The sequence below is a fragment of the Chiloscyllium plagiosum genome, unplaced genomic scaffold (assembly GCF_037043375.1).
Source record: "Chiloscyllium plagiosum isolate Xiang-an unplaced genomic scaffold, Cpla_swu_hap1 HiC_scaffold_1, whole genome shotgun sequence".
NCBI classification, from domain to species: Eukaryota; Metazoa; Chordata; class Chondrichthyes; order Orectolobiformes; family Hemiscylliidae; genus Chiloscyllium; species Chiloscyllium plagiosum.
The window spans coordinates 66,812,913-66,828,131 of NW_028270139.1; the positions used below are offsets into that span (position 1 = coordinate 66,812,913).

General features: G+C 43.1%; 1 protein-coding gene across 7 annotated transcripts in view; it reads right to left on the reverse strand.

The window, feature by feature from the left end:
* Positions 1-15,219, reverse strand: part of LOC122550905 (amyloid beta precursor protein binding family B member 2b) — a 266,027-nt gene that overhangs the window by 60,398 nt on the left and 190,410 nt on the right. For all 7 annotated transcript variants that reach the window (XM_087987615.1, XM_087987610.1, XM_087987600.1 and 4 more), the window contains one exon: positions 276-422. In XM_087987615.1, the coding sequence (XP_087843741.1) occupies positions 276-422 (147 nt within the window). The remainder of the gene's footprint in view (positions 1-275; positions 423-15,219) is intronic.

Sequence of the window (15,219 nt, forward strand, 5' to 3'; positions counted from 1 at the left end):
TCTTCTCTTTTCAGAGGTTCCTTAAAACCCACCATGTCAAGGCATTTGGTCAGCACTCCTTACATGTCCTTTATTGGTTCACTCCTTTTTGTCACCAACAGCTCAGTGAGGTACTTGAAATATTTTCCCGTTTCGTTCTCAACACTATAGAAACTTGTTGGTATAAATTAGATCCAAGTTTGGTGGGAAATGAAGTAGGTTTCTTTGTCCATAACAATATTTAAATTTGCTGTAACCAGAAACTAAAACTATTGTTTAGTTTTAATATCTCTTACCTCTCCCCAAATTCCAACTGTGTCCCTGATGTCATTTTTACAATAGGAGAGCTGCCGGATGCAGTTATTCACAGCAACACTGCTTTTTCCAGGTGCCAGGTCTTCCTCTGCCATTTCTACCCAACCCAGGGAACGTACAGCAAAACACTGCAATTGGAAATGAATATACAATACATCAATACAACAACTGAAAATGTCCACTAACACAATTAAAATTTAGTGCATCCCAATTAATTTGGTTAATTTGACTTTTTACAAGAAATAAATTAGTTTCATCAAGTACAATACACTGATATTATAGACTTCAGAACTTTAAAAACTGTTTATGGACTGAATAAATCAAAGATAAATTGTTATATATGAATTGAAAGAAGTAGCAATAACTGTCTAGAATAACCTGTTCGTTCAGAAGAAAAATACAAAAGAAACTGTTATAAAAAAGAGTGCAGCAACTGAGGAGAAGCTCCTGGGAGTGAAGGGTAACACTTACTTAATATTCTGCTGCCTCATGACAAATGGGCATTTAGACCTGCCTTCAGAAATAACGTTCTGAAGTAAAGGGGTTAATTGCAGGAAAATACTGTTTTAAACAGACAGCTCACTCTGAATGTAACAAGGAATAAAGCAGCTATTTTTGATAACAGGGCAAGCTGCTGACTTGAAGTCCCTGAAAGCGTAATCAATGTTGGGGATGAAAGAATCTAAAGGATATCAATAATGCCACATTGCTAACTTGAAAGAGAGAAAATTGCATAAGAATCCAACACAAGAACAACTCACAACAAAACTTAGAACAACAATGTAGAAGGATGAACCCCGTAAACTCCCAGAGAGAGACTATATTGGTTGATTTGGATTAATTAGGTAACATCTAAGTTGGGTCGCAAGCTTATAATTGCTAACTTGACGTGTCTTAAGAAAGTTTAAATTACTGTTCAGTACAATTGTGAGATTTCTTAATAAGTATCTTGTTCTGGATAAATCACCGCAACATCACGGGTAAAAACTTCCTTATATCAGCCGTGCTACCAAGCTGGTTCAGATTTGCATCATATTGGAAGACACAGTCAATAAATGTCATTCAGAGCTATTAATACATTCTTAAATGCCTCAGTGATCAAAGAAAAAGCATCAGTTGTAACAAGACAAATAATGAGATGCACAGAGTAATTGAGGACTGACAGAATGAAACTTTAACATTTTAGAGCTAGACAAAATTGCTTTTAACCAGTTTGAGAATAGAACATTCCTTAGAGCTCTATGTGAAATCTGTCGGTAATGAAATCAATTTAACAAACTGACTGTCCAGTCCCAACAAGTAAAACAATAGCACATCGCACAGACTGTAACATAATGTATGATTCCCCATTTCAAAAGAAACTGTTGGGGCAGAATGCCCTTTGGCTGGTTAGTCGTTCCAGTCGATGCAGAGACAAGTGTGACTGGCAAGTACACCCAGCACTCTTGAGCATCAGGATTATTCCCTTTCTTGATAAAATTGTATTTATAACCCTGAGCTAAATAATAAATTATTTTAACGATACTACTGGTGGAATGAAATTAGAAATTCTTTTGGGAGCAAGTCTTATGCAAGGCAAATTACTCTGTTTTTACAATTAACTATTGAAGTCAAATTTCACTATTTATTGCAAAACATCTCGCTATTGATCTGCCAGTTTTTTCAACTTTGTCTGCTAACTATTAAGTATTTTTGGAAGTACAATTTTAGATGATTGGTAGGTGTGAAAGGAGATACTTTGAATGCATGTCCTTTGTCACAACTATTCTAAATGGTTGCACTTCTGTAACAATAGTGCTGTAAAAGACACAACTAATTTGTTTCAAAATGGGAAAGATATTGCTCCAGCCAAAGCTTGGCTCATGATACCGAACCAATGGCATTGGTCCAAGATTCCAAAATACTCATGCAGTTCACAATGAATTATTTTTAATTTTAATGGATGTAGTAACTTTTTAAAATAGCATCTTCAATAATTTAGGAGCATGAATAAATCCATTCAATGTTATTAAAGGTAAAATATGAACATTACAAAAAAAAAGTTCTTCAAAGTTGACTCCAAGAATTGAACATGCTTTTAAGAAACATGCACTTCAGTGGAATGCAAAAGAACTGCATTGTGTCAGGATGAAAACAAGACTTTTATCAAATTCTGCTGTATTTGGGCAGCTTGTTCATTCCTTCCTCCATAAAAAGAAAACTACTGTGCTAGTCTTCTAACACATTTAAATATGACAATATAGCTATGTATCTAAATATCACAGAATGATTACAGCAGATGATTGTCATGGCTCTCCAAAGGTGTATCTCTAAAAATATTTTTGTAAAGTTCTTTTATCATGTGACACGATGCCACAGAATGGGTTTATATTCAAGACAGAAGTGGTCAAGGAGAAGCCAAAATCAAGAACTGTCTTTAGGCTTGGACTTCGATTATATATTAATGCCAAATGTTGCTATATATAGCAATCAAAGCTATACCAAACTCTGATCTTAGAGTTGTAATCTTCACGTGTTCATCATGACCATGTGCTCCTAAGACTCTTTTTCCATTCTCGACTGTAGCCTAGTTTATAGTTTAGTCCAGCTTTAACATTATCTATGTATGCTCAATGATGTGTAGCTGTGTGACATTGTTACAAGGTTACACCAAGGTCTTGAAGAACTTGCATAACAGATTTGGACTGGAATACAAAGGGAGTTTTGTCAGAGGTACAATTCCCAAAAAGATCATTGACACCTTAGGGTGCCAAGAAATTATATAAAAGAAACTATGTATAAGTAACTGAAGTTTGTTGAGGGTCTACAGAATTAATTTACACTGTCTCACAGAACGTGAAATAATATGAGTATTTAGACAGTTAAATATGTGAGGAATGCGACAGAATATGATCATTTTTCCTCAGCCTGCAATTTCAGACATAACTAGAGCACTAATAGGGGAGAAAGAAAACATATTCTCTGCAGGAATTTCTAAACAATTGCAACAGATATTGGTCCAGAATAGATTAGTGAAATATTTTTGATTATAGTAGAGCACTACATGGTTATGTAGAATAGAATTAGTATTTGATTACATATGAATTATATTGAGCCAGTTGATCTGTTAAGTCAAAATGGTGGAAAAAAACCTGCAACAATAGGCTGGCGTTTTAATCACCAATACGCATTAAAAAAAACATTTCTGTCCTTGTTTTGTGGGAAACACTGCCAGTGGTGGACCTTATCCAGTCTTGCCACTTAAATAAAATTCCAGGATTGATCCAGTGACAAAGGATCAGCAACACATATCCCATTTGGGGCGGTGTTCGACTTGGAGGTGTACTTGGAGATAGTGTTCCCATATCATTGCTACTTGTGTCTATCTTGGTGATAGAGATTACAGAAGAGGAAGGTAAAATAAAGCTTGACAAGTTGCTGCAAGGAATCCTGTGCATCATACATGCTGTAGGCAGAATCTGATGTAAAGGTTGGAAAATATATCCATTGGAAGGTGCGTCAATCTGGGAAATTGCATTGTTCCATATTGTATTAAGTTACAAAGAATTCTGGTTGTGCTAATGCAGAGGGATTAGTGAATATTCATTCACACGTCCAGCTTGAATTTTGGAAATTATGAAGAAGTTTCAAAGAGTCAAGATAATCCCCTTGCTAACACACAGTGCCTCCACTGCTCTTGTGGCCTGTGTATTTAAAAGGCTAGACCAATTATGTTTCTGGGCAACAGAGACCCATTAGACAGTGATAGTAGGGAGATCAGCAATGGCATTGTTGTTGAAGGCCAGGGAAGAAAGCTCAGTTTTCTTTTATTCAAGATGTTGATTTCTTGACTTCTATGGTAGAAATGTTACCGAGGTGCGAAGGAATATCTGAGTCTGTGGCGATTGGCCTCTAACAACCACTTCTTTTGGACTCCACATTCGTTGGTACTAAGCATCATACTGGTACTGGAATGGATTGGATAGTGAAGAAGTGCTCAGGTAGTTGCAGACTTCCAAAGTTTAGTTGTGTCTAATGCATTCAGTCTGCAAAGAGACTAAGAGCTGGGGAACTGCCATATTCTTATTTAAATGCAAGCAAAAAAGTGCTTTTGTTACAAATTTGAGTTTCAAAAAAGTCTCCCATATGTCTACATTCTGACTTTAGTGTCTTACCAAAGCTGAGAATACATTTTTGTAATATTGAAGTTGCTGCTAAAGATAAAGGGAACTGAAGGGAATAGCTGGAAGAATCAATATGGAACTAAAAGGATTCACTGCAGATATTGCTACTTCAAAAATACGTTAAAACCAAACATCACAGGTGGTATAAAATAGCTGAGAGGTTGCAATTGCACAATACTGCCATCAAGTGGTCATGATTTAGAAATGCCGGTGTTGGACTGGGGTGTACAAAGTTAAAAATCACACAACACCAGGTTATAGTCCAACAGGTTTAATTGGAACACACTAGCTTTTGGAGCGACGCTCCTTCATCAGGTGATAGTGGAGGGCTCGATCGTAACACAGAATTTATAGCAAAACTTTGCAGTGTGATGTAACTGAAATTATATATTGAAAAATTGATTGTCTGTTAAGCTTTTCATCTGTTACAATACAGTGATAGTTTCACTTCTTTCATGTGTAAATCACAAAACCTTTTTTTTAAAAGGAGCGTCGCTCCGAAAGCTAGTGTGCTTCCAATTAAATCTGTTGGACTATAACCTGGTGTTGTGTTATTTTTAACTTAGCCATCAAGTGGGTATTTGTCAAAGCCAGTGGGCCAGAGTTTGTTGTAGGAGAGTAAGCCATTGAGAATGCTACGAGTTTTCCTTCGCATCACCAGCAGCTGAAATTCCAGGCCTGTCATAGCACACCAAGGGAAATAGAGCAGTTGGGGCCTCCGATAGAACATCTTCTCAACTAGTGGGAACTAAGGACTGGGGACTAAATACAGGAAGGATAGAGAAGACGATGACTTAAAGAAAATTAATTCCATGTCAAATCAGTAATTGAAAGAGAAGCAAATAAACTAAAACAAGGGATGAAAAGACTGCATAAAGAGGAGAGAAAGGAAAAGGGAAAACATTTTAAAATTTACCAAAAAATTCAAAACCTGACGGGATGGGGTTCCACGCTCGTAACAGTTAATGCTTAGCGTCAGAGGTTGATTGGCAGCAATTTTCAGTTTGTTAAAAGGTTCTTGTGCTCATAGCTACCCTCAATATTTGTGGCTGGTTTCATTCATACCTACCATACAAATACAGCAGCTACAAATACAGCAGCTTCATGCCATCCAATGCATGCAAAGCTGAGGCAGACAACAAATGGCATTCTGCAAAGTTGGATCTTTGCAAATGGTGGAGTAGGCCAACTTGGAAAGATCCCTTTCAGCATTCACATCTAAGTTTGCATCTTCTCCTCACTTCGAGTTGCTGTATCAGTTACACTCAATTAACAGCTAGTCCAGTAGTCTGGTTGTTCCTTTAACAGCAATTTCTCGCTCAATATTTAACAAGGAGATGGTGATATGTCTGTCCACAAACTACAAAATTTAATTTACAGCTTTATTCAATATTGTCAAGTTTGGCCATTTCGGGGATCAGCATTCCCATATTATATCAGTTCATAATCACAAGCTTAACATCACAACTCCTGATCTTTCAATTATGGAGCTCTTAGCAAAACAAACTTCCATTACAAAAAATTCATAGAATAAAGTGAAAGCTACAAATAGGGCTCGATGTTTCACTGAATAGAACTCACAAGGCCAATTTGTAACATACTACATTTACAAATAGGCAGCCTGTTTTCATTTAGCCCATTTTTCTGTAAAGTAGGGATACATTTTTGCTTGAAGTGGCTGCCAGTGTAGTCCAGGAGTGCAGTTGATGTTTAAGGTATATAGTCACTTAGTGAACAGCAGTTTTCCTTGCCTCATTCTCAAGTTACTTTGTAATAGAAGCAGTGATTGAGTATACTCTCCAATTCCATTGCACAAGTACACTTGGTCCAAGTTTGAGTTTTAGAGTCAGAGTCATACAGCATGGAAGCAGACTCTTCAGTCCAACTTGTCCAGGCTTCCCATAGATGAAAAATTAGAGGAGACGTTATCAAATACAAACAATTTGACCTTGCAAAAAAGACAGTGACAACTTTATTTAAGAGGAACATTAAAATACATGTTTCAATAATACAAAGTTAATATAAATTTTGAACACAAAGAGAGAAGAGATATATGCTACTACATAAGACCTTAAGTTAGTTAGTTTATCTTCAAGGTAGGATCATCTTGACAATGGCTAAATATTTGATAAAATATACTCTTAAGGTCTTGAATTCCAGACTAAGCCAACTTTCTCTATGCTTTTTCAGCAAATGAATTATCAGTCACTAATTCAGCTGGTAGCTGACATCTACAATAAAGATTCTGTACTTTTAGGAAAATAGCTGCCGTTTTACTATTTAATGGGCAGAGATCACACTTTGCTGAGATTAATAGAAATCTACATTCAGCTGAGTCAAGATGAAATTCAGATCTTCAGTCAGGTATCGGAATTTATTTTATTTAAGGAATTAATTTGATTGTTTACACATTTTGAAATAATTTGCAAATTATTCTATCACTTTTTGTCCATTATATATATATATGCTTACTCAGGTAAGATTAAGAGATCCGAATGGAGGCGGAACCTGTGTTATTGATGCAACAAATGGCTCTGTCTGATTGACACTTGTATAGAGTTGACGAACAGAAACTTGTTTCAAAGAGGATTTCTGAATGAGTGCTTTCTTCTCTCAGCATTTCAGGATTTGCAATTGTCACAATGTGACAGTGACCACAGCTGCCACATAGAGGACAAACCCTACTTCACCAGCTACAGGGAGTCACCTGCTCCAACCCAGCTTTTCCATACCCTGCTGATCACCAACAAGAAATGTCTGGTCCATCCACCTCTGAACTCTCCCCCTTTGCAAATCAGATTCCATAGGCTGGATTTAGTTATATTTTTACACAATTCTTTTGGGAATACTAAAATAAGATGTAAAGTCAATTATTGGTTTGGCGCCATTCTTCATTTTCATAATAGCAAGCATATACAAAAGGATCAGAAAGGGAGATTATTGCTAGTATATAAACAATGCCTGTTCTTCTCTCTCCATCTTTTGCAACGAATGTGAGAAGGAGCATGTACAAAAATATTTGGTACAGATTTTTTAAAAATAACAAAAATTAATCAATAGTGGACATTTAAGATTTGTTTTGTTTGTGACCATATTTTAATACAGAATAATACAGGCACGGAAAGGAGCCATTCGCCCCATAGTGCTTGCACCAGGTCTGTTACTTAGTGCCAATTTCTTGCCATTTCTCCATATTCCTGCACACCATTACTGACAGTTAGTAAACTGGAATCCGTTTTTCTTGGCCAAATGCTTTCCTTTGGCGTGTAGTGACAGACAGGAGTTTAACTTTCCATAACATCGTACTTCACTGACATCACTGTTCAGAAGACTCTTTTACAATCATTGACTCTCAACAGTTTGGAAGCAGGCCTTTCAGCCCACTGAGTCCATCCTGACCTCTGAAGAGCATCCCACGTGCACCCACCACTGCATTTTCCATGGCTAGTCCACCTAGCCTGCACATCATCCGACTGTGGAATGAATCACATGCAAATACAGGGAGAATATGCAAAGTCCATATGGACAATCACCTGAACGTGAAATCAAATCCAGGTCCCTGGCGTAGTGAGGTAGCAGTGCTAACCACTGAGCCACCATGCCGCCTTTTTGGAAGAGATAGCTCCGTATTCCTACATAATTCTGCCAATTTTAATATGAAAGTGTCTGTACATATATCACCACTGAATGACGAAACTCTCATCAGTTAATGATCTTTCATTCTAACAGAATCAATTGTGACTGTTCGGATTATAGTTTGAAGTAACTTAATATTGTACATTATGCAGCTTAAATACAATTATGGATTTTTTAAAGAAGAAACCAGATGCTATAATGCACAGGAAAATGTAACAATTTTTGAAGCAAAAGTGAGAACAATGAACTTGATAAAATAATGACAGACTGCTTGACTCACTAAATGAACCATCCACTAGCAAAGTGTCACTGGTGACTGTAATGCACTGAAATCAACCAAAACCCATGATACCATTCAATCCAATTACAGCCTTGCATTTTGTATACCTTAAAAAAGTAATGTCAGATTTCATGCAAATCGGAAATGTATTATGTACATGTGAAATTGGAAAGTTACAGCATAAAATAATACATTTATAAACTAACCATATGGACATTTAAAAAAAATCACTTTTGACATTTTCTCTAAAGTAAAAGGCACTCATACTGAATTCATAAATAACTGCTGCATTATTTATCCGCAATCCTTTTCCAAGGCAGCAAGTGCATTTTAATGCTATCGTTGGCACTTAGCCAAAATTCTGCTGCAGATGCCCATCCTTGAGTCAGGCACTGCAGTCTGTGGCAGCAATATTTCAGTCTAGCAGACTTAGAGCTGGCAGTAGGAAAAACACCATCCTCTTTTGACAGTCAGGGATGATCAGTAAATCTGACTCAATTTTTCAGCACCAATTTTGCTCTAACCTCATGGAGAAATCAAGATGCATAGATAACTTTGGGATCAAAGCTGCAAGGAAACACAAGTAAAGTTGTACTGAAACATGCTACTAACCATTAATACACAGCTAGGTCAGGACCTTCTCCCCCATTACTTTTTGAAAATCTTATCATAAGTTAATCTCCCTCCTTCTGGAACTAGTGTCATACACAGCTTTACAAGTCTTCGTTTTAATGTGACAACTTTGTATCTATCAATACTATTTGAGTTTAGTAGCGTCAGTTGGTGCCAGATATCAAGTCTACTGCTGGCATCTTCTAGAGATGACTTCATACCTCCCAATGGCTATTTACATAATGCCACAATTCAGGACTGCAACAATGATATGCACTTGTGATCCAAATGGAACATTCACATCTTCCCCAAGTATACCCCAAATGCTTTACCAATCTTTTCAATGGCAGACTTGATAAGGGCAGCCTGAAGTGAATCATTACGTTGCTTTACCTTTCAGTGAATGAACATATCACTATGATTGAAGTCATCTTGTTCAATAGGTACAGCTTGTCCATCCAGAGGAATGGATGATAGTGAACATGTTGTCCTGCCCCACATCAATGAATTGTGTGGCTGGACTAAAACTGATACCCTTCCTGTGTTCTGGTTCTCAGCCTGGTGAAAATGTGCCATCACCATCTGCTGTTTAAAAAAACCTGTCTGACCTTGCAGAATGTACTGAGCCCAGCAGACTGCTGATGTCTGTTTTTTTATGATTTATATTTATAACCAGATAAGAATGTTGATACTGGATATACTGCTTTACAATCCTAGCAATGAATGCAGTCAAACATTTTCTCAAAATAGGATTCTGAATAGTCAAACATATTGTAACATCTAATTGTACTTAATTCATGCTACAAAAAACAAAATAGGGTAACAATCCTACTAAGGGTTAAGGTAATACACCAGAGGAAAGAATCTTTGATCAAAAGGTCAAAATGCAAAATCAGCAAGGGTGGAGTCAAGAAATACTGAGGGGGGGAATAAACAAACTCCAGTGGTACAGCAAACATTTTGCTAACTGGCATCTGTGGGATCAGGACCTGTGCTAGTTGATCAAATATTCTGGTTGATCAAAAGGCCAACATAATATAAAACATACACCAAATAACAGAAACATGATGCAGCTTGCATACACACTTATACTTTATTTACAATATAATTCACTGAAATAATAAAGCAACTTCGCCTTAAATAAAACTTACCGGCAAAGAGTCTTCTCACTCACACCCTCAACTGGCTACTTGGGCCATTGTGGAGATTGCACTAATACAGTCAACTTCCATTATTTAGGTTTACTTTGCCGGTTTGATTGAGAATGCTAGTTCATAAGGTGCCAGTTAAAACAAAGTTTGCTGTATCAATATTGGGTATGGTATAAATCAGAAAATTAGAAATGTATATAATGTGGGGTATGCAATAATAATGGGTGACTTCATGTGCATTTGAATTAGGTTAACCAAGTCAGCATTAATGCTGTGGAGGATGAATTTCTGGAATGTGTACAGAGGAACCTCGATTATCCAGCATTCAATTATCTGAATATCGGATTGTCTGGCAAGATCACAAGGTCCCGATACTTGGCTAAACAATGTTATCTGGCATCCGATTATCCAGAATTCGATTAACCGAATGAAATACTCTCCGGATAATCGAGGTTCCTCTATACTGGATTGATTTTAGGGGCATTTGTTAAGCAGCTGAAAATGTGTTGCTGGAAAAGCGCAGCAGGTCAGGCAGCATCCAAGGAGCAGGAGAATCGTCGTTTCGGGCATGAGCCCTTCTTCAGGAATGAGGAAAGTGTGTCCAGCAGACTAAGATAAAAGGTAGGGAGGAGGGACTTAGGGGAGGGGCTTTGGAAATGCGATAGGTGGAAGGAGGTCATGGTGAGGGTGATAGGCTGGAGAGGGGGTGGGAGCGGAGAGGTCGGGAAGAAGATTGCAGGTTAGGAAGGCGGTGCTGAGTTCGAGGGATTTGACTGAGACAAGGTGGGAGGAGGGGAAATGAGGAAACTGGAGAAATCTGAGTTCATCCCTTGTGGTTGGAGGGTTCCTAGGCGGAAGATGAGGCGCTCTTCCTCCAACCGTCATGTTGCTATGGTCTGGCAATGGAGGAGTCCAAGGACCTGCATTGTCCTTGGTGGAGTGGGAGGGGGAGTTGAGCCACGGGGTGGTTGGGTTGGTTGGTCCGGGTGTCCCAGAGGTGTTCTCTGAAACGTTCCGCAAGTAGGCGGCTTGTCTCCCCAATATAGAGGAGGCCACATCGGGTGCAGCGGATGCAATAAATGATGTGTGTGGAGGTGCAGGTGAATTTGTGGCGGATATGGAAGGATCCCTTGGGGCCTTGGAGGGAAGTAAGGGGGGAGGTGTGGGCACAAGTTTTACATTTCTTACGGTTGCAGGGGAAGGTGCCGGGAGTGGAGGTTGGGTTGGTGGGGGGTGTGGACCGGACGAGGGAGTCACGGAGGGAGTGGTCTTTTCGAAACGCTGATAGGGGAGGGGAGGGAAATATATCCCTGGTGGTGGGGTCCATTTAGAGGTGGCGGAAATGACGGCGGATGATATGGAGATTGGTGGGGTGATAGGTGAGGACCAGTGGGGTTCTGTCCTGGTGGCGGTTGGAGGGGCGGGGCTCAAGGGCAGAGGAGCGGGAAGTGGAGGAGATGCGGTGGAGGGCATCGTCGATCACGTCTGGGGGGAAATTGCGGTCTTTGAAGAAGGAGGCCATCTGGGTTGTACGGTATTGGAACTGGTCCTCCTGGGAGCAGATGCGGCAGAGACGAAGGAATTGGGAATATGGGATGGCGTTTTTACAGGGGGCAGGGTGGGAGGAGGTGTAGTCTAGGTAGCTGTGGGAGTCAGTCGGTTTATAGTAAATGTCCGTGTTGATTCGGTCGCCCGAGATAGAAATAGAAAGGTCGAGGAAGGGGAGGGAGGAGTCTGAGACGGTCCAGGTGAATTTGAGGTCGGGGTGGAAGGTGTTGGTAAAGTGGATGAACTGTACAACCTCCTCGTGGGAGCACGAGGTAGCGCCGATACAGTCATCGATGTAGCGGAGGAAAAGGTGGGGGGTGGTGCCAGTGTAGCTGTGGAAGATGGACTGTTCCACATATCCGACGAAGAGGCAGGCATAGCTGGGGCCCATGCAGGTGCCCATGGCTACTCCTTTGGTTTGGAGGAAGTAGGAGGATTGGAAAGAGAAGTTGTTCAGGGTGAGGACCAGTTCAGTCAGTCGAAGGAGGGTGTCAGTGGAAGGGTACTGGTTGGTACGGTTGGAAAGGAAGAAGCGGAGGGCTTTGGGTCCTTCGTGATGGGGGATGGAGGTGTACAGGGACTGGATGTCCATGGTGAAGATAAGGCGTTGGGGACCGGGGAAGCGAAAATCATGGAGGAGGTGGAGGGCGTGGGTGGTGTCCCGAACATAGGTGGAGAGTTCTTGGACGAAGGGGGACAGGACCGTGTCGAGGTATGCAGAGATGAGTTCGGTGGGGCAGGAGCAGGCTGAGACAATGGGTCGGCCGGGGCAGTCAGGTTTGTGTATTTTGAACAATGGGTCCGCCCATTTCTACCTCCTGCAACACCGCCTCCAACCTCATCGTCCCACAACCCCGCACTGCCCGTTTCTACCTCCTGTACCATCGCCGACAGATTTGCGGCTTCCGCGGCTATCGGGAATAACACCATTTCTGTCGTCGCCACAGCCACTTCCGCTCCTTGGGTTGCCATCGCCGCAGCCACTTCCACCCGTAGTGACATCACTAACTGCACGACCACCACGCCGCATGCGTCTCCGCCCCCACGCCGATCTCCGTCACCACGCCGATCTCCGTCCCCGCCCCCACGCCGATCCCCGTCACCATGCCTAACCCCGCCCCCTCGCCGATCTCCATCACCATGCCTAACCCCGCCCCCATGCCGATCTCCATCACCACGCCTCACCCCGCCCCCACGCCGATCACCGTCCCCGCCCCCACGCCCAACCCCGCCCCCACTCCCAGCTCCAGCCCCACACCAGGTCCTAGCTCCCAGCCCTGCTGTATTTTCACCATCCCTCCAGACCTCCCCCTCACTGTGGATGAAAGATCAGTCCTCAGCAGAGGCCTCACTTTCATCCCCCTACGCTCTCGGATTAACGAGTTCGACACGCGGCGTGACATCGAACAATTCTTCCGCCGCCTTCGCCTCCGCGCCTACTTCTTCAACCAGGGTTCTCGCCCACCCTCTGACGACCCCTTCTCCCACCTCCAACACACCCCATCCACCGGGACAACCCGTGCTGGCCTCTTACCCCCCCTCGATCTCTTCATAACCAACTGCCGCCGCGGCATTGACCGCCTCAACTTCTCCACCCCTCTCACCCACTCCAACCTCTCACCCTCGGAACGCACAGCCCTCCACTCCCTCCGTTACAACCCCAACCTCACTATCAATTCGGCAGACAGGGAGGCGCGGTAGTAGTTTGGCGCCCCGACCTTTACACCGCTGAGGCTAAATGCCAGCTCGCGGACACCTCCTCCTACTGCCCCCTTGACCATAACCCCACCTCCCACCACCAAACCATCATCTCCCAGACCATCCATAACCTCTACACTTCAGGGGATCTCCCATCCACCGCCTCCAACCTCATCGTCCCACAACCCCGCACCGCCCGTTTCTACTTCCTGCCCAAAGTCCACAAACCTGACTGCCCCGGCCCCACCGAACTCATCTCTGCATACCTCGACACGGTCCTGTCCCCCTTAGTCCAAGAACTCCCCACCTACGTTCGGGATACCAACCACGCCCTCCACCTCCTCCATGATTTTCGCTTCCCCGGTCCCCAACGCCTTATCTTCACCATGGACATCCAGTCCCTATACACCTCCATCCCCCATCACGAAGGCCTCAAAGCTCTCCGCTTCTTCCTTTCCCGCCGTACCAACCAGTACCCTTCCACTGACACCCTCCTTCGACTGACTGAACTGGTCCTCACCCTGAACAACTTCTCTTTCCAATCCTCCCACTTCCTCCAAACCAAAGGAGTAGCCATGGACACCCGCATGGGCCCCAGCTATGCCTGCCTCTTCGTCGGATATGTGGAACAGTCCATCTTCCACAGCTACACTGGCACCACCCCCCACCTTTTCCTCCGCTACATCGATGACTGTATCGGCGCCGCCTCGTGCTCCCACGAGGAGGTTGTACAGTTCATCCACTTTACCAACACCTTCCACCCCAACCTCGAATTCACCTGGACCGTCTCAGACTCCTCCCTCCCCTTCCTGGACCTTTCCATTTCTATCTCGGGCGACCGAATCAACACGGACATTTACTATTTTGAGTGTTGTTGGAGCTGGACCCATTCAGGCAAGTGGGGAGTATTCCACCACACTCCCAACTTGTGTTTTGTAGATGGTGGACAAGCTATGGGGGTGGGGGGGGGGGGGGGGGGGGTGTGGGGGGGGAGAACAGGAGCTGAGGAAAGGGTTACTAATGGTGATATTAAGCAGCATTTGCAAAGAAATAATTTGCTCACTGATGCTCAGTTTAGTTCTGACATTCAATGGCCTTGGTCTAAACATGGAGAAAGTGAGGTCTGCAGATGCTGGAGATCAAAGTTGAAACTTTATTGCTGGAACAGCACAGCAGGTCAGGCAGCATCCAGGGAACAGGAGATTCGACGTTTCGGGCGCAGGCCCTTCTTCAGGAATGAGCAGAGAGTGTTCAGCAGGAGAAGATAAAAGGTAGGGAGGAGGGACTTGGAGGAGGGGCGTTGGAAATGTGATAGGTGGAAAGAGGTCAAGGTGAGGGTGATAGGTCGGAGTAGGATGGAGGCGGAGAGGTCAAGAAGAAGACTGCAGGTCAGGAAGGCGGTGCCGGGCTGGAGGGATCCGGCTGAGACAAGGTGGGGGGAGGGGGGATGAAGAAACTGGTGAAGTCCAAGTTCATCCCCTGCGGTTGGAGGGTTCCCAGTCGGAAGATAAGACGCTCCTCCTCCGACCGTCGGGTTGTTGTGGTTTGGCGGTGGATGAGTCCAATGACCTGCATATCCTCGGTGGAGTGGGAGGGGGAGTTGAAATGCTGTGCTACAGGTTGGTTGGGTTGGTTCGTCCGGGTGGCCCAGAGGTGCTCTCTGAATCGCTCCGCAAGTAGGCGGCCTGTCTCCCCAATATAGAGGAGGCCACACCGGCTGCAGCGGATGCAGTAGATGATGTGGGTGGAGGTGCAGGTGAATCTGTGGCGGATATGGAAGTTTCCTTTGGGGCCTTGGAGAGAAGTGAGGGGGGAGGTGTGGGCGCAAGTGTTGCAC